Source organism: Narcine bancroftii, chromosome 3 (assembly GCF_036971445.1).
Source record: "Narcine bancroftii isolate sNarBan1 chromosome 3, sNarBan1.hap1, whole genome shotgun sequence".
NCBI classification, from domain to species: Eukaryota; Metazoa; Chordata; class Chondrichthyes; order Torpediniformes; family Narcinidae; genus Narcine; species Narcine bancroftii.
The window spans coordinates 216,864,656-216,888,838 of NC_091471.1; the positions used below are offsets into that span (position 1 = coordinate 216,864,656).

The 24,183-nt window shown below is 43.5% G+C and overlaps 1 protein-coding gene across 1 annotated transcript in view; it reads right to left on the minus strand.

Annotated features, from left to right (window-relative positions):
* prss12 (serine protease 12) overlaps positions 1–24,183 on the minus strand; it is a 180,395-nt gene that overhangs the window by 66,925 nt on the left and 89,287 nt on the right. Inside the window, exons 5-7 of the mRNA XM_069923133.1 lie at positions 19,920–20,098; positions 18,502–18,643; positions 7,930–8,132 (exon numbers count right to left, since the gene is read on the minus strand). Of these exons, the coding sequence (XP_069779234.1) occupies positions 7,930–8,132; positions 18,502–18,643; positions 19,920–20,098 (524 nt within the window). The remainder of the gene's footprint in view (positions 1–7,929; positions 8,133–18,501; positions 18,644–19,919; positions 20,099–24,183) is intronic.

Here is a 24,183-nt window from a genome sequence, read left to right on the forward strand (position 1 = left end):
AAAGCCTATCGTTCCCTCAGCCTTGTCTTGGTGGTTATTGGTAGTGCACTAACTTATCAAAGAATTATGAAAAGAAAATCTTATTAATGAACCTACTGGATTTTATTTTGAGAAGATTACTGGTAGAATTGATAAGGAGGAAATTGTGCATTTTCAGAAGTTTTTTAATCAGTCCTCACATAATAGCTAGAGGGTCATATCAAGGATATTGGATTAGGGTAACAGACTAATATAGGAATGAATGGAACTTTCACAGACAGTAACAACTGGCAGACTACCACAGGAATTTGTGATTGGGCTCTAATTTACTCATATTACTATCGACAATTTGGCTAAAGAAACTGCGTAAAGTATTTTTAGTCTGCAATGACATAAAATTGGTTGGCATTGTAAATTGTGTGCAGGTTACAAAGAAACTACAAGGCAATTTAGAAAAATGAAGTGAGTAGGCCAATGCATGGCTGATGCAGTATGACTTGGACAGATGTGAAATTACCCACTTCAATAGGAAAAAACGGAAAGGCTGAGCATCATTCAAATACTGTTTGATGGTGAAAATGTTAATGTACGAATGAACCTGGGTGTCCTTGTACACCAGTTACTGAAGGCAAACCTGCAAGCAGTTAGAAGGCAAATGATTTATTGATGGTCAGCTTTCAGTATAGGACAGAAATGTTTTGGTACCATTGTGTATACCCTTTGTGAAATGTCTGGACTATCGTGTGTGGATTTGGTTCCTTGCCTAAGAAAACCATGCACTTGACATTGAAGGAGTCAAATAAAAGTTTAACAGACTGTTTTTAGTAGTACAGAAGGATGAGAAGGCCCATATCAACTTTTAAATTTAGGCATTCATTTTCTTTGGCTTGGCTTCGCGGACGAAGATTTATGGAGGGGGTAAAAAGTCCACGTCAGCTGCAGGCTCGTTTGTGGCTGACAAGTCCGATGCGGGACAGGCAGACACGGTTGCAGCGGTTGCAGGGGAAAATGGTGCCTGCCACATTGACCACCGCCAGTGGGCTGATAACGCCTCAAACCGTGCATCTTGGCGCCTCACAGTTTGGTGGGCAGCAACCTCCTTTGAAGAAGACCGCAGAGCCCACCTCACTGACAAAAGGCAAAGGAGGAAAAACCCAACACCCAAATTTAGGCATAACAGCACAGTAACTGGTCCATCCATCCCATGAGCTCATGCCACCCAAAGACACTGATTAACCTACAAACCCTGTACATTGTTGGAGGAAGCCAGAGATCCCAGAGGAAATCCATGTGGAACATACAAACTCCTTACAATTAGCCCCTGATTTGAACTGAGTCTGATTGCATTACGCTAACTGCTATGCTAACCAACAGTGTAACATTCTGACAGGGCGAGGTAGATACTTCCCTGGGTGAGATGGAATCTAAAATGGGTGTTTAGTATTTCAGGATATGGGGTGAGGTATTAGGGTTAGGATTAGACTGAAATGAGGAGATTTTTCATCATTTTAATCATGTTGCGGCTGTGGAATTTACTGACACAGAGGCAGGCCAATGTCTACTTCCAGGCATATACCAGGTATCAATCAGTTTGGGAAGGGAGTTGGGATACAACTCTTAAATGGAGATTCAACTACAACATCTGGCACAGTTAACATCACCATTAGTACCATGGCATTACAGCGGCACTAACATGGTTCCAAATCCAGCGCTGCCTGTAAGAGTTTGCACGTACTTCCCGTGACCTGTGTGGGTTTACTTTGGGTGCTCTGGTTTCCTTCCACCCTCCAAAACATGTATGGGTTTGGAAGGTTAATGGGGTGTAGTTGTGCGGCACAGATCTCATGGGTCAGAAGGGACTTCCCCTGTGCATCCAGCTTCATTGAATCAATGAATCATCTGTAGTGGATCCTGCCATTCTCACTGAAGCATTAAAATGAAATAGAAAGGGATGTATACTCCAAAGGCCAACACCTTCTCGATTTTGGCTAATTTCACTGTTTTACATGGGGGCCCAAATGGCAGCCGCATGTGATTCCATCATTAAAAAAACTGCAATCTAACTTCTTGGTACTGGTATGTATCTGATGCCAGATGTGGTATGAATGGACATGCTCAGTCCAAATTTATATCTGGCACAAATTTGACTGGAAGGAATCTACAGCACTATTTATTTATTCTGGATAAAACTGAAAGTGGATCACCTAATACAGGCACAAACAAATCATATTTCTTAGTCCGTGTGTTCCTGATAAACCTTTGCAGGGACTTTCTTCTTATTATTTTCTTTGGCTTGGCTTCGTGGACGAAGATTTATGGAGGGGGTAAATGTCCACGTCAGCTGCAGGCTCGATTGTGGCTGACAAGTCCGATGCGGGACAGGCAGACACGGTTGCAGCGGTTGCAGGGGAAAATTGGTTGGTTGGGGTTGGGTGTTGGGTTTTTCCTCCTTTGTCTTTTGTCAGTGAGTAATAAACAGGCAATTCACAATGAATGGTTGCAATTTGTTACAGGGATATCTTCCAAAGTATGAGGCATTTCAGCAAGCACATTTTCACATTGTGAACTTCTCTTGCTCGTAGAAATTAAATGAGTGGATGAATTATTTTGGGAAGTGTGCTGAGGCAAAATACACATAGGATACTAATTCAATATGGTTGTGTCTAAACAACCTGCTGACTTTGCTTGTGTCCAATCTAAATTAACAGGAAAATGTGGGAAACTATTTTGAAATTATGTACCAGGAATTTCACAATCTGTTTAAAAACAGCTACTGAAGGTGAAGGTAAATATCCGCAACGTTTAAACTTGAGTGTTTGTATCAGCTGAATCCATTTGTCACAAATTGGCTGTTTCTCGTAAACAGAAAAGTGCCTGGACAAAGATATATTGGGAACAAGCAAGTGCTGAAGTTTCATTGGGTGGTGTGTGTTTTTAGGCATGAGGTGATCTGACTGCTTGTAGTGGATTCAAATAGTCACAGAGAATTTAAATCAGCCAAAATATGGATTATTTAAATGCCAGCCTGTTAAACGTGTGCAATTGGAATTGACTCAAGCCAATCTGTTACATGGCTTTTTTTGTGTGCTTGTTTTATGAACTATGTTCTTTACCCCCTCCCTTTGACAGGGTGGAGTCAAATTGACTTTAGAATGAAGGAAATTTTAAAAACATTATTGATGCTTTTTCCTTTTGTGGAGCCACAGTTCCATCTCCTCTGTGAGTGTACATCAGGCTCTAATCAGTACATTTTTTACAATCATTTACCTGTATGTGATGCAGTTCATAAATGGAAGCCCCTAATTATATTGTGCTATGAACAAAGAATCCTTGTGAGTGCTCAATGAATCTCGACGGATTTTGCCTGCCTTTTGTTTCCATTTTCACTTTTGTGCATTGTGGCAGTAAGGAACCGCACACATGCTTCTCCCATTCTTTCTGGGGAAGTTGCTCCCACCACCACTTTGACCAAGGGAAAAGAAGAAACCTCCAGTGGTGCTCAGTAAGAATGGTAGGATCCACTGCAGATGATTCATTGATTAACTGTAGTCCAGAATGAAGATGTTTACATCCTCTTCCTCTTATGGCAACTCAGGATAGCTGATACCAGCTCCCTGAAACACCAGCTCAGTGTTTGTCCCTGGAGACATTAGTAATTCAAGATTCCTTTATTGTCAATTTATTACAGAACATGTTATATTAAATGAAATTGCCTTCACCCAATGGAAGAAAAATCCATTCTGTCTTTCCCTATCTTCCAGCTACTCCTGTTGGGGAAGAGATACAGGAGGACCAGAGCCAGCACCACCAGGCTGAGAAACAGCTTCTTCCCACTGGCAGTGAGAATGCTGAACGACTACTAAAACAACTCTCATGACTCTAATATTTATTAATAATATTTCCTTTAATGCATGTTCATATGTCCTGTGTATATGCCCCATATGTGTGTATGTGTATTGTATCTGCATGCATGTTTTGCACTGTCCTGCACCGTGGCCAAAGAACGCTGCTTCGGCAGATTGTACTGGTACAACCGGATGGCAAATAAATGAACATGAACTATCACAGTTTGCAACTCAAAGATAGGTAAGGAGTTTGGAAAGGCCAGGGTTGGAATATAGAATTAAAACTGCTAACGAAATGTGATGAGACTGTAGTTGGGATCACTGCACTACTTCACTGGTATTTCCACCAGCAGGATCACAAAATACAATTGCCTGCAAAGTATCAGGTTTCCCTCGGATGGGATAATATCCAGCAATTATGGACATCATCGCAACTGGTGCCCAGCGGCACAATGACTAACGGGGCAACCTACAAAATGAACTGAATTAATCAACTGTAGATGATTGATGTCTATGGTTGACACTCTCAGTGTGAAGAATTCAAAATGCTCTGTGTTAGTTAAAAGGTGCTGCATCAGTGGGGCCAATATAAGCCATGGAACTGGGAAGAGGTATAGGCCTAATGTCCCCCTCAAACCTGCTCATCGTCTAATATAAACATATCTGTTCCTCAAACTGGTCCACTTTCCATCTAATCCTCATGCCCATTGATCTCAGCCTATTGATTTCACCATTCACAGACTGGATTGGAACTCGGATTCTAGAAAAGGGAGAGAGGGCAGTATATCCTGTTTCATTAATACTGGGTGGTACATGACATTGGAGTTATGTCGACCTCCTACTCTAATGCCTTAGAGAAAATCTTGATTAAATCCCAACCCTTCTATCTACACTAAGAGTTCTCATCAATGATTCTCACTGGAGTTTATATCCCTCCTGATGCCAATTACAAACAGGCACTTACGGGGCTGCATGATGTGGTCAGTAAACAAGAGACGGCCCAGGTCGATGCACTGCAAGACCTAGTCGGTGACTTTAACCAGACCTGTGTCAAGAAAACCCTGCCCAACTACCACCAGCATTTAACCTTCTCTACCAGAGGACCCAGCACACTCCATCACTGCTACACTAAGTTAAGGAAGGCCTACTGTTCTTTCCCAAGATCACACAATGGCAAGTCTGATCACCTGTCTGTACTCCTTCTACCTTCAAACAGAAAGAGCCTAAAAAGAGAGGCTCTAGATATCAGGACAGCTAGAAGATAGTCGCAGGAGGCTGAAGAAATGTCACAGGACTTCCTCAAGTCAGAGGATTGGGCGGTGTTCAAGGATTCGGCTGAATGATTACACCAGGGTTGTCAAAGTCTTTATCTAAACTGCTGTGGACGAATGTGTTCCCACCAAATCATCCAGGGTTTCCACAATCAAAAGCCCGGAAATCCATAATCAGGCATTTAAGTCTGGAGATCTAGATCAATATAGACGGAGCAGATATGACCTTCGGAAAGCTATTGCCCAGTCAAAGTGGAGTTTCTGGACAAAAATGGAAACAACAAGGGACATCTAACTGCTGAAGCAGGGCTTAAATGACGTAACCTGCCTCAAAACAAAATCCAAAGCAGTGTGAAATGGCAAAGCTTTACTCCCAGATGAACTCAATGCCTTTGGTGCCCAATTTGACCAAAAGAACAAGAAAGAACCACCATTGCACATTCCCATGTCCCCTGATGATCCTCTCCTTTCCAAAATCCAGAATGATGTGTGGGCTGCCTTCAGGCGAGTGAATCTGAGGAAGGCATATAGTCTGGACAGAGTATCCAAGCAGAGTATCAAATATCTATGCCCCGACCAACTTGTCAATATATTCACAGATACCTTCAACATCTCACTCTGGCAGGGTGTGGAACCCACCTACTTGAAATGGGCGTCTACTGTACTGGTGCCCAAGAAGAGTGTGATAACCTGCCTAAATGACTATAGACCAGTGGCACTCACATCCACAGTGATGAAGTGTTTCAAGAGGCTGGTGTTGAAGCATATCACTCCTGTCTGAGCAGCGACATGGATTTGTTGAAATTCATCTATCATAGCAACAGATCTACAGCAGATGCCATCTCCTTGGCTCTACACAAAGATGCATTCAACGAGATCCTTTTCATCAACTACAGTTTGACATTTCACATCATCCTCCCCTTAAAACTGATCAACAAACTGCAACACCCCTCTGTGTAATTGGATCATGGATTTCCTCATCTCCAGACCACAATCAGTGAAGATTGCTAAGAAAATCTCCATCAGTTCTGCAGCAACGCAGGGCTGTGTTCTTAGCCCCATTCTACTCACTTTACACATACGACTATGTGGCTTTGTATGACCATAACGCCATCTACAAATTCACTAAAAATATCACGGTGGTGTGTTGTATAAAGAAAGGTTATGAGTTTGCATATGGGAAACAGATTGAAAACTTGGGTGAATGGTGCACCGAAAACAATCTCATTCAATGTCACCAAAACCAAAATGCTGATTATTGACTTAAATAAGAGAATCTGCGGTGGAGACGATGAGCAAGTTTAGGTTCTTGGGAGTCACTATATTGCAGGATTTTTCATGGACACAACACACTAATGGCATCATGAAGAAAGCACGTCAGTGCCTCTACTTCCTCAGGAGTTTGCAGAGGTTTGTCATGACATAGGAAACCCTGACAAATTTCTACAGATGTGTGGTGGAAATTGTGCTGACTGGCTGCATCACAGTCTGGTATGGGGACACCAATGCCGCCGAGTGTAAAGCCCTCCAAAAGGTAGCGGACACAGCCCAAGACATCACAGGCAAAACCCTCCCCATTATTGAGGACATCTACCAGGAATGCTGTCATTGGATTATCAAGGATTCACCTCACCCAGCACACCCTCTGTTCTCACTGCCGCCATCAGGAAAGAGATGTAGGTGCCACAAGACTTGCCCCACCAGGTTCAGGAAGAGCTGCTACCCCTCCACCATCAGACTCCTCAACAACAAACTCAATCAGGGACTCATTTAAGGACTCTGACTTTCGCATTTTATTGATTTTTTTCTTTGTATTGCAGTCAGTTCATTTGTATTTCTTCATTTGTTTACATGTACACCAGTTGAGTCTTCTTTTTTTTTTTTGCACAGACATTAAGTGGTAATTCTGCCACGCCCGCAGGAGAAAGAATCTCAGGGTTGTATCTGATGTCATGTATGTTCTCTGACAATAAATCTGGACTCTGAATCTGAATGATATGCCATGTATCTCATCATACTGGATGATCTACAAAACTTTAAAATTTCACCTTAAAATCAGGGTCGTCCTACACAAAGGGTCTTACCTTGACAATGAAGTCTCAACACTGCCACCATCTTCAGGCCAGGGATGATAAAATCTCACACATGCCCCGTTAATTATTTGCAAAGTCTCAGCATTCCTGCGCAAATTCCATCTGCCTGGTTTGACTGATGTTGACTCTGTACAGGCTTTAAAGGGCCTGTCACAGGAGCCAACAGCGGTTTATTTTAAAATATCCGAATAAAACGTAAACGTTTAAATGATCATTTGTCATTATAATATTTTGATTTGATGTTAACAGCATTTTAGGTGGAAATTCCAGGGTTGTCCTATACATGAGTCATCCTATACAATGGCATGTACAGTATAACCTTCATGATGACATTTTTTCATCATCTAATTCCAAAATGAATTTCATAACCATATTTAGACATGAATTCTGGAGTGGAGAATTAAAATGGAGTTACAAGAAATTAACAGAAATTCATTTTTTTCTTTGGACATTTTGATTCAATTAAAATTAGAGCAGTGCGGTTAACATAGCAGTCAGCGCAACGCCATTACTGCACCAGCGGCCAGGGTTCAAATCCCGCACTGCCTATAAGGAATTTGTACATTCTCCCTATGTCTGTGTAGGTTTCTTCTGGGTGTTCCAGATCCCTCCCACCCAAAACATACTGGGGTTGTGGGGTGGATGGTCCTGTTACCATGCTGTAGGTCTAAATGAAAATAAAATCATGTTGTCGGATGTAAAATGCTAAGCTTTGCCAAGGCTCTGATAAGCAATGCTCACCAAAAGGGATCTCCGGGATGTCATTCGCAGCTTTGAGGGTGCAGATGACAGTTATATCCTCCTGGTGGCTGCAGTCATGTTGACCCCACTCACTTCTGGGACACAAAACCAGTGATGACTCCTGACCTGAACAACTGACATCATCCAAGTAAATAGGTCCAGAACCTTCTTCAAATGGTGCCACCCATGGCTTCTGTGAATATCTGCAGAGGTATGGGAAAGCACAATTGCATCAATGCAAACTGCTAAGAAATCAAGAATCTAAAGAATTTTATGCTCATTTTCAAATCCCTGGCCATTAGGAAATTGCATACACTGGAAACATATCCCAAAAATCTGTGCATGCATTCCACAAGATAGTTCAGATGTGTAAGGTTCTGAAGATAAATCCTATGGCATGATTTTATTCAACTGGTGCGGACTCGAAAGGCTAACATGGTCTGTTTCCGCTCCGTTAATGGTTATATGGTTATATGGTTATTACGCGGTAGAAGCTGATTCCAGCCATTTATACCCATGCTGCCCAATTGCACCCATATTAACCTACTACCCCAACACTAACCATGCTGCCACTAATGTCTATGAAAGAAAATTGGGTTTTCTTGTGTCATTTATACAGTAATGCATCAGTTGATTAAATCAATAAATTATTCTTCAATTTAGACCTACAAAGTCAATTTTTGATCAGTTGATTTGCTACAAATGGTCTCAGTGCAACACAGGTGCCAATGGTATAGAAGAACCATTTTCTGTACTTATACCTAAATGCTCCCCCACAGACTCCTCTTGCAAATGTAACAAAGTCAACCTGATTGTAGTGAAGAATGCATTGGTGTCAACAGTTGGTCACAAGCCATTAATAACCACTCAGAAAGGACAATGGAAGAAGGCTGGAACTTTTCGATGGCATCCCATTTACACGCTTGCACATCGGCCATCAAGAATTGGGAAGGGTGGAAACTAGCAAAAAACACATGAAAAGGAGGAAGGAATAGGACAAGATTTCATCAAGACCTGCTAAGCCTCTCTGCATTAACTCCATCTTCCTGGTCAAAATTCCATTGATAGTCTAGTGATCATAACTCTGTTAGTTTTAGGGTAGTTTTAGGGAAGAGCAGGGAGGGGCCTAAAGTTGAGGTTCTGGATTGGAGAAGAGCAAATTACGAAGGAATAAGAAGGGATTTGGGGAGTATTGAGTGGGACAGGATATTTTCAGGCAAGGATGTAAATGAAAAATGGAGGATATTCAAAAAAGAAATTTTGAGGGTACAGAGTAGTTATGTCCCAGTGAGGATCAAAGGAAAGGCTGGAAGTCACAGGGAGGCTTGGTTTTCGAGGAATATTGGAAATTTGGTTAGGAGAAAAAGGGAGGTGTACAAGAGGTATAAAGAGCAGGGAGCTGAGAATTTGAATGAGGACTACAAGGAGTGTAGAAGGAATCTTAAGAAAGAAAATAGAAAGGCCAAAAAAAGGCATGAAGAGGCTTTGGCAGACAGAGTAAAAATAAATCCAAAGGGTTTCTATAGGTACATTAAAAGTAAAAGATTAGTGAGAGATAAAATTGGACCCATTGTAGATAGCGAGGGTAGGCTGAGTGAGAAGTCAGAGGAAATGGGGGAAATTTTGAATGATTTCTTTGCCTCGGTATTCACTAGGGAAAAAAATATTGAACCAGTTGAAGTAAAGAAAAATAGTGGGGAGGTCATGAAGCATATAAGGATAACCGAGGAGGTAGTGATGGCTGTGTTCAAAAAGGTACAGGTGGATAAATCTCCGGGACCGGACAAAATATTCCCAAGGACACTCAGGGAGACTAGTGTACAGATAGTGGGGTCATTAACAGAGATATTTAGGATGTCACTGGCCACGGGTGTAGTGCCAAAGGATTGGAGGGTGGCGCATGTGGTTCAGCTGTTTAAGAAAGGGTCCAAATGTAAACCTGGGAATTATAGGCCCGTGAGTCTGACGTCTGTGGTGGGCAAGTTGATGGAAAGTGTTCTGAGGGATGGTATTTACAAATATTTGGAGATACAGGGATTGTTAGGGAGTAATCAGCATGATTTTGTCAGGGGTAGATCATGCTTGACAAACCTGATTGAGTTTTTCGAGGGGGTTATAAAAAAGGTTGATGAAGGAAAAGCTGTGGATGTTGTCTATTTAGACTTTAGTAAAGCTTTTGACAAAGTTCCCCACAGGAGGTTAGGAAAAAAGGTGGAGGCATTAGGTATAAATAAGGAGGTAGTGAAATGGATTCAGCAATGGTTGGATGGGAGGTGTCAGAGAGTAGTGGTAGAAAATTGTTTATCCAATCGGAGGCCAGTGACTAGTGGAGTTCCTCAGGGATTGGTCCTGGGTCCACTATTGTTTGTTATATATATTAAAGATTTGGAAGTAGGGGTGGAGAAATGGATAAGCAAGTTTGCGGATGATACAAAGATTGGTGGTGTTGTGGACTGTGAGGAAGATTACCGTAGCTTAAAAGGTGATTGAGGAAGGCTGGAGGTGTGGGCTGAGAAATGGCTGATGGAATTTAATACAGATAAGTGTGAGGTGTTACATTTTGGAAAGGCAAATCTAAATAGGTCATATGCATTAAATGGTAGGCTATTGAGATGTGCAGAGCAACAAAGGGATTTAAGAGTTATGGTAAATAGTACCCTCAAGGCTGATACTCAGGTAGATGGTGTGGTGAAGAAGGCATTTGGAATGTTGGACTTCATAAATCGGAGTATTGAATTCAAGAGTAGGGAGGTTATGATGAAATTGTACAAGGCATTGGTGAGGCCAAATTTGGAGTACTGTGTACAGTTTTGGTCACTAAATTATAGGAAAGATATAAACAAAATAGAGAGAGTGCAGAGAAAGTTCACGAGAATGTTGACAGGATTTCAAGGTTTGAGTTACAGGGAAAGATTGTGCAGACTGGGGCTTTTTTCTCTGGAGCGTAGAAGATTGAGGGGGGACTTGATAGAGGTGTTTAAGATTTTAAAAGGGACAGACAGAGTAAATGTGGATAGGCTTTTTCAATTAAGAGTGGGGGTGATTCAAACTAGAGGGCATGGTTTAAGATTGAAGGGGGAAAATTATAAGGGGAACATGAGGGGAAATTTCTTTACGCAAAGGGTGGTGGGGATGTGGAATGAGTTTCCGACAGACATGGTCGAGGCGGGATCTTTGGTTACATTTAAGGAAAGACTGGATAGTTATATGGATAGGAGAGGACTGGAGGGGTATGGACCGGGTGCTGGTCAGTAGGACTAGGAGGGTGGGGATTTGTTACAGCATGGACTAGTAGAGCCAAACTGGCCTGTTCTGTGCTGTAAGTGGTTATATATGGTTATATTCACCATGACCAATTGTCAACAATTTCATTCAATCTTTGAATGAAAGAAGTACTCCTCACTTGAATCCACAAACAACCATACAACCATAGAACTTTGCAGCACAGATGCAGGACCCTTTGGCTTTCCTAGTCTGTGCTGAACCATTTTTTTGCCTAGTCCCACTGACCTGCACCCACTGCACAGCCCTCCATACCTCTCCCATCCATGTACCTGTCCAAATTCTTCCTAAAACTTAAAAGTGAGCCCACATTCACCACTTGAGATGATAGCTCATTCCACACTCCCACTACTCTTGGTGTGAAGAAGTTCCCCCTAAAATTTTGCCCTTTCATCCTTAACACATGTGCTCTGGTTTGTATCTCACCAACCCTCAGTGGAAAAAACTTGTCTGCATTTTCTCTATCTATCCCTCTCATAATTTTAAATATTTTTATTAAATCTCCCCTCATTCTTCTACACTCGAGGGAATAGAGTCCTACTCTGTTTAACTTTTCTCTATAACTCAGTTTGTGAAGTCAAGGGCAACATCCTAGTAAATATTCTCTGCAAATTTTCAATCTTATTGTTACCTTTCCTGTAGTTAAGTGACATTTGGCCTCACCAATGTCTTGTACAACTTAACCATAACATCCCAACTCCTATACTCAATACTTTGATTTATGAAGGCCAATATGCCAAAGCTCCCTTTATAACCCTATCCACCTGTGATGCCTCTTTCAGTGAATTATCTATCTGTATTCCCAGATCCTTCTGTTATACCACATTCCTCAGTGTCATTCCATTTTCCATGCATGTCCTTTCTTGGTTTGTCCTTCAAAAATGCAACTCCTCACATGTGTCTGCATTAAATTCCATCTGCCATTTTCAACCCATTTTTCCAGCTGGTCCAGATCCCTCGACAAGCTTTGAAAACTTTTGCTGTCCAAGACACCTCCAATCTTAGTCTCATCTGCAAATGTGCTAATCCAATATACCACATTGTCATTCAGATCAGATGACAAACAACAATGGTCCCAGCACCAATCCATGAGAAACATCAGCCTGAGAAGCAATCATCCACCACTACTCTCTGGCTCCTCCTGTCCAGCCATTGTCGAATTCAGTTCACTGTTTCACCATGAATACCTAGAGTCTGAACCTTCCTGACTAACCTCCCATGTAGGACGTTATCAAAAGCCTTACTATAGTCCATGTAGACAACAATATCCATAGACTTTCCCTCATCAACTCTCCTGGTAAACTCTTCAAATATTTCTACAAGATTTGTTAAACATGAACTACCACACACAAGCCATGTTGACTATCTCTAATCAGTTCCTGGCTATCCAAATAATTGTATATCTGATCTCATAGACTACCTTCCAATTATTTACATACTACTGACATCAGGCTCACCATCTTATAATTTCCAGGGCTACTTTTGGAGCCTTTTTTAACAACGGAACAACCCGAGCTACTCTCCATTCCTCTGGCACCATGCCCATGGCTAAGGACATTTTAAATATTTCTGGCAGAGCCCCTGCAATTTCTACATTGGCCTTCCTCAAATTTGAAGGGAATATTTTGTTAAGGCCCTGGAGATTTATCCACTCTTATTTGCTTTAAGACACCAAGCACTTCCTCCTCTTTAATCTGTACAGGCTCCATGGCCTCACTGCTTGTTTTCTTTACTTCCCATGACTCTGTGCCTGTATCCTGAGTGAATACTGATGAACAAAAAACATTTAATATCTATCTCCCCCATCTCCTTAGGCTCCATACAAAGCCGAACACTCTGATCTTTAAGGGGACCAATGTTGTCCCTTACTATCCTTTTGCTCTTAATAGAACTGTAGAAACCCTTAGGATTATCATTCACATTGTGTGCCAAAGTAACCTCATTTTTTTAGGCTTCCTGATTTCTTTCTTGAGATTTTTCTTGCATTTTTTATACTCCTGTAGAGCTCGTCGAAAGAACCAAAGACTTGTTGATCCAAACCAAGGCTCTTATTAGCAAAAGACCGGAGCTCTTCACAGGTGGCCGACCAGTCCGGAATGATCCGACCTGGCTAGGGACACAACCCTTTAAGGCGCAAACAATAGGTGTGGCTTAGCTCTCAGCCAATCGCTGTAAGCACAGTCTAGATACAGTAACTATATACACTATGTACATTGGTGATAGATCTGTACTATCACAACTCCTCAAGTATCTCATTTGCTCAATGTTGCCTATACCTGCTACACACCTCTCTCTTCTTCTAAATCAGATCCCAAATATGCCTCAAAAATTAGATTCCTCATTCCTGCTAACCTTGCCTTTAATCCTGACAGGAAAACACAAACTCTGTATTTTCAAAATTTCACCTTTGAAGGTCCTCTGCTTACCTCACACATCCTTGCCCAAAAATCACTTATCCCAATCCACGCATTCTAGATCCTTTCTTATTTCCACAAAATTGGCCTTTCTACAATTTAGAACCTTAAACCGAGGCCCAGACCTATCCTTCTCCACAATTAACTTGAAACTAATGGCATAATAATTACTGGACCCAAAACATTCTCCTACAAATACATCTGTCACCTGCCCTGCCTTGTTCCCTAATAAAAAATCCAGTATCACACACTCACTAGTGAGTACTTCAATAAATTTATTTAGAAAACTTTCCTGAACACATTCAGCCCTAACAATATGGGAGTCCCAGAAAATATGAGGAAAATTAAAATCTCCTACTATCACAACCTTATGTTTCCTGTAGCTGTCTGCTATCTCTCTACAGATTTTCTCCTCAAATTCTTGCTGACTATTGGGTGGTCTATAATACAACCCCATGAGTATGGTCATATCTTTCCTGTTCCTCAGCTCCACCCACATAGCTTCAGTAGACAAGCCCTCTGGTCTGTCTTGCCTGAGCGCAGCTGATATTTTTCCTGATGAGCAATGCCACTCCTCCCCCTTTCATCCTCCCCGCTCTATCACATCTAAAGCCACAGAAGACCAGAACATTGATCTGCCAGTCCTGCCCCTCCTCCACCAAGTTTCACTAATGGCCACAATGTCATAATTTCACATGCCAATCCACGTCCTAAGATCCTCTGCCTTTCCTACAACATGCCTTGCATTGAAATAAATGCCCCTGAGTTAAAGTACCCAAAGTTTTATTCTAATACTTCCTTTGGCAGTTCAATCCATATACCCACAAATTAAATTAAATGTTTAAATTTAGACGTACAGCACAGTAACAGGCCCTTCCAGCCCATGAGCTTGGGTACCCCAAATACTCCAATTAACCTACAATACCTGAACGTTATAAAAGGTGGGGGGTGGGGGTGGCGAAACCAGAGCACCCGGAGGAAACCCACGCAGACCCTCCTTACAGACAGTGCCAGATTCGAACCTAGATCACTGGTGGTGTAATAGTGTCATGCTAAACCGCTACGTTAACTGTGCCGACCTCCATATGCCCCTTTTAAATCTTTCCTCTCTCATCCTAAATCTATGCCCCTCATATTCATCATTGATATGGATGAGAATATTTACCTTATCTGTCTTTACTTTGCATTTTAATAAAGGTAACATCAAATTCTTTTGAATCAGAGAATAATAATAATGAACTTATTTCCATGTGCATTATATATAATGTACCAAATTCTTTCTTGCTGAACAGATGTTTTCAAAAAATTATTTTAAAATAGGCAACAAATATAAATGCAAAAATATATAATCCACAATTATCCAAGTGAATTTTAAAGAGACGTGTATATAATATAAAAAATATTCTGTAATCCCTTTCTGCTAGATTAGTGGTTTTCAACCTTTTTCTTTCCACTCATATTCCACCTTAAGTATTCCCTAGGCCATCGGTGCTCTGTGATTAGTAAGGTATTGCTTAGGGTGGTTTGTGGGTGGAAAGAAAATGGTTGAAAACCACTATTTTAATCGTATCTAAATGACTCAAGTGCACAGTTTCAGAACTCCAAAGGAAATGGGCCAATGCCAATTTTTCTCAAGCAAAGTATTTCAGTAACAACTTGGTCTAGAGCAGTGGTTCTCGACCTTCTCTTCCCATTCACACACCTCCTTAAGCAATCTCTTACTAATTACAGAGCACCGATGGCACGGGGATTGCTTAAAGTGGGATGTGAGTGGAAAAAGGTTGACAACCACTGGGTTAGATGCTTACTCACAGGACAGCCTGCTCAACACAGAAATCTCATCACAATCCCATACATTTGGGAGGTTGGGAGGAAACAAGAGCACCCAAGGTAAACCCTCACAGGTACAGCGAGAGCGTACAAATTCCTTAGAGACGGCGCTGGATTGGAACCCAGGTCTCTGGCTCTGTATACTAACTGTACCAGGATAATGAGTTACTCAAGAACTGTAGTTCAGCAAACCAGAATCTACTAGATCAGTTCTTCAGCTTTAAAAAAAAACTTTAAAAAAAATTCTTTCCACTAAAATATGCAAGTTCACATTTCTCAACTAATCATTTACTTAGAACATTTGGTATTCTTCTCAAAGGTTATTTTAACACATAGCTTTGTACAGTCAGCAAAGCTGGGATATTTACATGGTCCCCTCAAATCCTGTCTGGAATTCTGCTACAGGTACATAACCTTTTATCCGAAACCCTTGGGAGCGGACACTTTTCGGAATTCAGAATGTTTCGGATAATACAACAATAGTAACGGTGGTACGTTAAGTTATTGCGGTGATTTCAGATTCACACAAAACAAAAACACACTCCAACCAGAATGGGGGCACTGGATGCAGGAGTAGGTTTTGCGGTGACGATGGTTGGGGGGGGGAAGGAGGGGGGAGTTGCAGCAGCGATGGATGAGGGGGGTTGGTAAATGTAGTGAAATAAAGATAGACCATAAAATTGCTAATGTACTTTTTTTATTTTTAAGTAAAACATACAGTAAAACTTCAAACATAAACTGGCTCAAACTAAGCTAAACACCTGAAAATATGGTGAGCATCATCTTCAGGTTGGAGTCTTTTTAAAGACTTCTTCCAGTGTCATCGGGCTCCCGGGCAGGAGCAGGGAACCTCGCGCACCCGGGCAGGAGCAGGAACCGGCGGTGGCAGTTGGGAGGTGTTGAGGATTGGTGGCAATCTGCATCAAAGAAGTCACCTCGGGCTTCCGGGCAGAAGCGGGGATTTCAGGCTCCCGGTACGTCTGACAGGTAGGAGCACTGAGATGAGGGACTGGATGGGGGTGGGTCGTGTCGGGTCATGTCTTGTCCCAAACGCGAACTTTGTTGTGCAGGCGACATCCATGGAAAAAGTGCTTGGATTTCGGAGGTTTTTGGTTTGCAAAATTTCAGACAAAAGATTATGCACCTGTACTAACAAACAGCCAACTTGTAAATAAAAGCATTGAGCATGTTCAGAAAGAGAGTCAACATTTCAGGTCCGGGACCCTACATCAGAATTGATCTCCCGTTGAGTTAATTAGAACAAACAAATAATACAACATCTCCGATGCTATACACCCAAGTGCTGGTGAAATTCAGCAGGTCACACGCCATCTTTAGGAAGTGAAGGCCTGGGCTCCTCGTCAATGTATGAGCAAAAAGCAAACACACAACTGAATTAAAAGATGGGAAAGGAGGGGAGGAAGGAGGAATAGACAGGGGGAAGAGCACAGGCTATCTGGTAAGAGGTTTCAATTGGATATACCATATATTTTGGTGTATAAGTCGACTTTCAGAGAAGATGGATCCCTATTTTCAGGCTCATTTTCATGGTTTTATCATATATTGGGTGTAAAAGTTGAACCCCCCCACCCTCAAAATTTCTGCAAGGAACGAGCCAGAAACTGGTGTCCGGGCCTCCCAGCAACAAGACAAATTTTGTTACAACACCACAATCTGTAAATTAAGCAAGCAAGTGAAAAAAAAGTTTTTAAAAATCTTTGCCTCTGGCCAGGAAGATGCCAAATGGTGCTGGGTCCAAGTCTTCAGCATCAGCTGCAACTGGAGTCAGCGATGGCGACTCCATTCTCAACATCGGGTACAGTGCTGTCTGCATCGAAGAAGTCACCTCACTGTCCAAGGGTGCTCAGTGCAGGAACCATGGCTATGTGTCGGCTCCCATCAAGAGCAGGGATCTCAGCCTACCAGGCAGGAATGGGTGCCTCGGGCTCTACAACTGTAAAATGGCTGGGTGGGTTATGGCAGCGCCCAGCAGTGGGGAGGTGTTGGGGAGCGGCGGCACTGGCAGTGGGGAGGTGCTTCGGGTCGTCTTAAATGCCAGATCTACATCAAGCTGTTTTTTTGAGTTGAATTTAAGGTCTCATTTTTGCATCTGGCATACGTCGACCCCTGATTTTTGAATGCTTTTTGAAGGTTTAAAGACTCGACAAATACGCCGAAATATACAGTGGGTACCTCTTCCCTGTTTTTTTTTTAAACAGCATATATCTTACCTGGGTCCTCCTACTGTCCCTTCCTCCCTCCTCCCCTCCCTTTTTTATTCAGGTGCCTGCCTGCTTTTTGCTCATACCTTGATGAAGGCCCAAAAGGCTGGTAACTCCTTAGTTTGTATAGATGCTGCGTGACCTGCTAGGTTTCTCCAGCACTCTTGTGCATTGCACTACAAGGACAGTGTCTGCAGACTTTCCTGTTCAACATCTTCCGTGTGGTGTTGCAATTTCTTTTTCATTGAAACATTAACTTTCTCTTCCCATAGATGCTTTCTAACCTTTCAATATATTCTACTTTTATTTCAGATGTTGATATTCTATATTTTAAAGAATTAAAACATCAAAATGAGTTTGTTATTTCTGCTTTACGTTTTCCATCTCTTAACCCATCTGTAAATCCATGATACTACATTGCTGTCAATTCAATCTTGTGTAGCACTGTAGTAAATGCCTTGTGCAAATTCAACTTTTCTTCTTCTATGGTTTTGTAATCCTCAATGACAATTTATGGACCCTAAAATGATCACCTGCTAACCATAATTAGCTGCTTTGATTATAATTCATTGTGTCACCTTATCTGTTAACTTTCTTTAATATTCATAGTTCTTTCAAATCCAGCATTCCTGTTGAGTGATTCCCCACTTGAAGGATTTGACTATTATTTTATGCAGTTAAGTAAATGCTGATTTCACACTGAATTAATTAGAATAAGAAATAATGTCACATCCTCAGTGTGGTTTTAATTAGGCATCTAACTTTCAGCATTCTGGATTCTTTAATTTGATGAAAATGCTGCCGATGTAAAGTTCTGGGAGTACCTGAATCCCAATTGCCTGCAAACAACTTGGGCATTGTGTTCCGTCCACCCATCATCACAGACAGTGCCCCATTGGCCACTATAATACACTTCAAGCCGACCTTCGTGGCTACCCTCTCCTCCAACCAGGCGTAGTGCACCGTCTGAAGAAGACAAAGGGCCTGAGTGAGAATACATGATTAACAATAAAACGGCGAAACAGTCTGTTGGACTTATTATCATTATAGAAACTAAAAACATTATTTTATAACATGTACAAGCAGTCAAGGATAACTGTTTATGCATCATTTTTAACAATGAGGTCTATCAATAAATGCACTCAGTGCTTGCAGTTTTAAAACGGCATTTTTTTTCTCCTGTGTAGTCAGGCTTGTTCCAATTGATCCATTTCATTTGTAGTGTGACAGATCTAAAATTGGCCATTGGAAACAGATGTTGCAAATGTAAGGGAGCTATCTATTACACTCAAGAACTTTCATTGCCTAATGCATGGACAAGAGATGCTTTTATGTATTTGATTAATGCAAAACACTTTCATCTTTCCCTCTCCACACTCAAGTCGCAAGAAGTCAATTGAGAGCAACATCAACCCTACAGGGCTTTTCATATTCGAGCATCGTTAGAAATAATTTCAGACTCTGCACTTGGAATCAAAATACATTGCATGGTAATTCATCCCAAATACTGCTTTGGGATGTTTCCTTTCAGAACTCTGTACCAATTTATCACAATTTACCCTCTTCTTTCAGAAGTGAAAAATCTAAGAACAAAATGCGGTCTGTAAAACATTGCCCTGAAAATAAACATTTCTTCCGAGGTACAGAACATTAAGATGTCAGGACATTGTTTATCCTCCCATCATAACCTCAGGGATCTATTGCCATGCCGAAGGATATTTAGTTTGCTCTATATCTGGGCACAATGCATAATAGAATTTAATTCACAGCATATAACAATCTACATGCTGAAAGCTGCTTTGAAAAATGCTTGGCCACTTATTGTTCTAAATCAGGGGTTTTCAAACTGCCTCCCGAAAGTCACATGCCACCTGAAACAATCCCTATGCCATAGGTGCTCTGTGATTAGTAAGGGATTGCTTAAGGTGCTATGTGGGTGGAAAGAAAAAAGTTTGAAAACCACTGTTTTAATCATACTTAATTGACGGTTAATGTACACGGTTTCATAACTCCAAACGAAATGGGCCAATGACAATTTTTTTTCAAGCAAAATATTTCAGGGTCTAGAGCAGTGATTCCCAACCTTCCCTTCCCTCTCACCTACAATCTTAAGCAATCCTTTCCCAATCACAGAGCACTTATGGCATAGGGATTGGTGAAGGTGGAATGTGAGTTTAGAGGCAGATTGAAAATTACTGTTCTAAATTTAACTACAGCTGCATTACTTAAATAGAATACTTACCCTTAAGAGGATTGCAGGATACACCTGCATCTTCATTGTGCCCACAGTTGTGCTCTCCCCACAAACTCTTGCGACACTGGTCTATAGAAAGTTCATTGCCTGTACACTGCACGTCATCCAGCAATATTGGACCAGAGCCTTCTCCAAAATATGCCAGTGTCTGTGCCTTGGCTGGAGTACTGTGGTGGTAAAGATAAATAGCAAATACATATTCAGAACTTGTGATATGCTTTCATTATTATTCTTACTTGAACCAGCAGTTGTTTTGAGAGCTATTCCTATAATCCAAACAGAGTGCTACAGAGATAAAATTGCTGCTACTACTTTTTAATCTTTCCTCGACACCAACTTGGAGATTTTCGATCTAGTTCTTGACTTGTGTCAGCAGGAAACCATTTGTGGAAAAATTTGATTCCACTGTGTCCTATTCCACAAGAAAGAATTATCTGGTGATGAGGAAGGGAAATAATGTCCTGCAAAGTTTGATTTACTTGTCCCGCTCCTGTTGAGACAACAGCTTGTTTTGGTATTATTGTTTGAAGCTTTCTGAAGAATCCAATCAGTTCTGGTGATTGAACAGAACCAAGAGTAGATGCTTGCATCACAAGTGGACTCGACGATGCTGGACACAAGGCCTTTGTCTCTTTTTAGAAAAAAAAACAAAAATAAGTATTGCACAATGATTAGATATAAGCATTCACATTTTAATTCACTTTCGATGTTATCTTATAAAGTGTGGCCAGAAATTCTTTCAGCAAAATAGATCAGTGCAAGGCTCCTGTAATTTCTAAGCCACAGAATCTACGTTACCATGTCAGAATCAGAATAAGAATTTATAGTAATGAACCTGTCACAAAATTTGTTGTTTTCCGGCAGCATTACTGTGGTGGAACACCACCAGCCTACTTCAGGGGGAAACCTCTGTACCTGCAGGAGTGTAAGGGGTCAGGACAACACCTGGCCAGCTGCCAATCAGTCGGCCTGAATGGATCAAGCCCCACCCGGTCGGGTGTCTATCATCCTCCGGGATATAAGCCTGTGCTGGCCTCCCGAGCCTCACACTGAGTTGCTGCAGCCACAGCCAGCCTGGTTCTGTGGAAGTCTCTGTGGATTAAAGTCTGTTGTTCAGTCTTTACCTTGTGTGTGTCTGATTCTGTCTAACAGCGCACCACAATTTAATCCACAAAATTTTCCCACGGCTGCCATGGAAAAAATCCTGAGCGCAGGGAGCCTCGAGGACGACCCATGCCACCCGGAAGCCCAGACATGCTTCGAGATCTGGCAGCACGTGGTCGAGGCAATCATCGAGGCACACGAGGGTGACATCCTGGGCTCCGATCAAAAGCAGTTGGTCTGACTCCGGTCAAAGCTGGGTCCCTGTGCATTCCAGGTAACCAAAGGCTGTTCCATGTACAAGAGCACAATGGACACTCTCGAGAACTTGTACAAGCCCCCCATGAATGTGGTCTGTGCAAGGTACCTCCTCAACCCCCGAGTCCAGCAACCCGGGGAGACGGCTGGGTCTTACCTGGGACACTTGCGAAAGTTGGCCCAACCGTGTCTGGCTGAACCCGGGGTAGATGTAGAGGAGGTTGGAGGCTGATCCGGGAAGCCTTCATCCGAGGGCTATGCTCGAGGGCCATCCGGCAGAAGCTGCTGGAAGACATCATCCATGCCCTAACCAGGACTGTGGAAGTGGTCCAAACCCTGGAAGCAGCAGCCCTGCATGTCAAAGTCTTCGATTCCGGGTTCCCCCAGGCTCCCTCATGGCCCTCTCACACTGCAGCTGAAGTCACAGGCCAAGCTGGGGAGGAAAATGTTGCTGCAGCAGGCGCCGGATGCTCCTATAAGTATTGTGGGTCCTAGTGTGGGTCAGATTGATGATTGCGCCAAAATTACCCAGCTAGGAACCAATATTGTTCCCGATGCGGCAAGAAAGGCCACTTTGCAAAAGTGTGCCTCTCTAAACCTGCCGGCAGCTCAATGGCCCTTTATGACCTCCCTACTTTCCTCCGCGGACACCCCCCCTCATGCACGTGCGGCACCATTGTCCTCGTGACGACTTCTGCCTTCCCCGACTTTGACCACGCAACATCTGGCCCCGCCAGCAACAGTCGCAGCATGTGCCCCAAGCATCTGCACCAGCCCTCGCCCTCGCTGCTCGCTGTGAACTACAGTGACGTCACCTCCGGCTCATGGTGTGATGTCACTTCTGGCTGACGTAATGACGTCACAATGATATCACTTCCCCTGGCACAGCAGACACGGCTGGGGAAGGAGGCCAGCCATACAGCAGCTCCCCATGTGCTGCCACCATATTGGGCAAGGCAGCGCCCAACATGGAGGGCCTCCGACGACATTGAGAATGACGTGGTCAACACGGGCGATGATCAGGCCGCCCTACCAACGCTCCCTACACCTCCAGAGGCCATCGGCTACAACATGCTGCACCTCACGACTGATGTCGACATAGTCAACACGACGATGACCAGGCCGCCCTCTGGATAGCGATGACTCTGACTCCAAGATGGTCCTGGCCGCCACCACACTGACCAGGGACATTCCCCACGATTTCAGGCGCTCGATGCTGGACGTGCGAGTCAACGGGCAGGTAACAAAGTGCCTGTTGGACAGTGGCAGCACCAAGAGCTTCATTCACCTGAGTGTGGCCCACTCCCTGAGGTTAAAGGTCCACCCCACCACCTGCTCGATCTCCCTCGCCACCAAGGATAAGACTGTTGGTACCCTCGGGTGCTGCTTGGTCGATATAACAGTGGGGGACGAGACTTACGCAGGACTCAGGCTCCTGGTCATGCCCAAACTCTGCGCACCACTCCTCCTGGGCCTGGATTTCCAGTGGCAACTGCAGAGTGTCACCCTTGCCTTTGGGGGGCCCCAACCTCCAATCACATTACACAGCATGCCAACCTACCAGCCCCGGCCAACCTGCGGCCTCTCCACACTGCGCATCACCCCATTGGCACTCTTTCCACATCTTGTGCTAGGCTGCAAACCGATCGCCACCAGAAGTAGGCGCTATTGCGCTGCAGACAGGGACTTCATCAAGGCAGAGGTGCAGCGACACCTGATGGAAGGCGTTATAGAGCCCAGTAACAGCCCTTGGAGAGCCCAAATCCTGGTGGTCAAATGGAGAAGTAAGCTGAGGATGGTCGTGGATTATAGCTGGATGCCTACCCCCGGCTGAGGATCGCCGACATGGTCAATGAGATTGCCTGCTACCAGGTTTTCTCATTAACCTGAAGTCGGCGTATCACCAAATCCCTATCCACTCGAAGGAAAAGCCCTACACCGCCTTTGAGGTGGATGGGAGCCTGTACCAGTTCCGCCGGGTTCCTTTTGGGGTAACGAACGGGGTCTCCGTCTTCCAGCGGGAGATAGATCACATGGTAGACCGGCACAAGCTGAAGGCAACATTCCCATATCTATATAACATCATTATCTGCAGCCGTGACCAGCAGGACCACGATGTTAACCTGGAAAAATTCGTCCAGATGGCCGCGGAGCTGAACCTCACTTACAACAAGGAGAAGTGGGTGTTCAGCACCACCTGCCTCGCCATCTTGGGGTACATTATGGCCCATGGAGTCGTCGGCCCAGATCCGGAAAGGAAGCACCCATTAATGGAGTTATCCCTCCGCCACCACCCCCCCCACCCCCACGCTACAGGTGCCTGGGCCTGTTCTCTTATTACTCGCAGTGAGTCCCTCACTTCTCGGCCAAGGTTCGCCCACTGGCCCAAGCCACAACTTTTCCCCTCCCACCTGAAGCGCAGTCAGCCTTCACCTGCATCAGGCAAGACATCGTGGATGCCACAATGCAGGCTGTGGATGAGGACTCCCCCTTCCAGGTGGAGAGCGATGCCTCCAAGGTGGCCCTTGCTGCTACCCTCAAACAAGGGGAGGGAGGGGGGGGGGTGCCCCGTCACCTTCTTCTCCAGGACCGTCCATGGCTCCGAGCTAGGGCACTCCGCCATTGAGAAGGAGGCCCAGGCAATTGTAGAAGTGGTCTGCCACTACCTGGCCGGCAGGAGATTCACGCTCCTCACGGATCAGCGGGCCATGGCGTTCATGTTTAACACTACCCACAAGAGCAAGAAAAAGAACGACAAGATTCTGCGCTGGAGAGTCGAGCTGGCAACCTACAGCTACGACATCCAGTACCACCCCGGAAAGTTTAACGACTCCCCTGATGCCCTCTCTCACACCTGCACGTCTATACATGACGACAGGTTGCAGGCATTGCA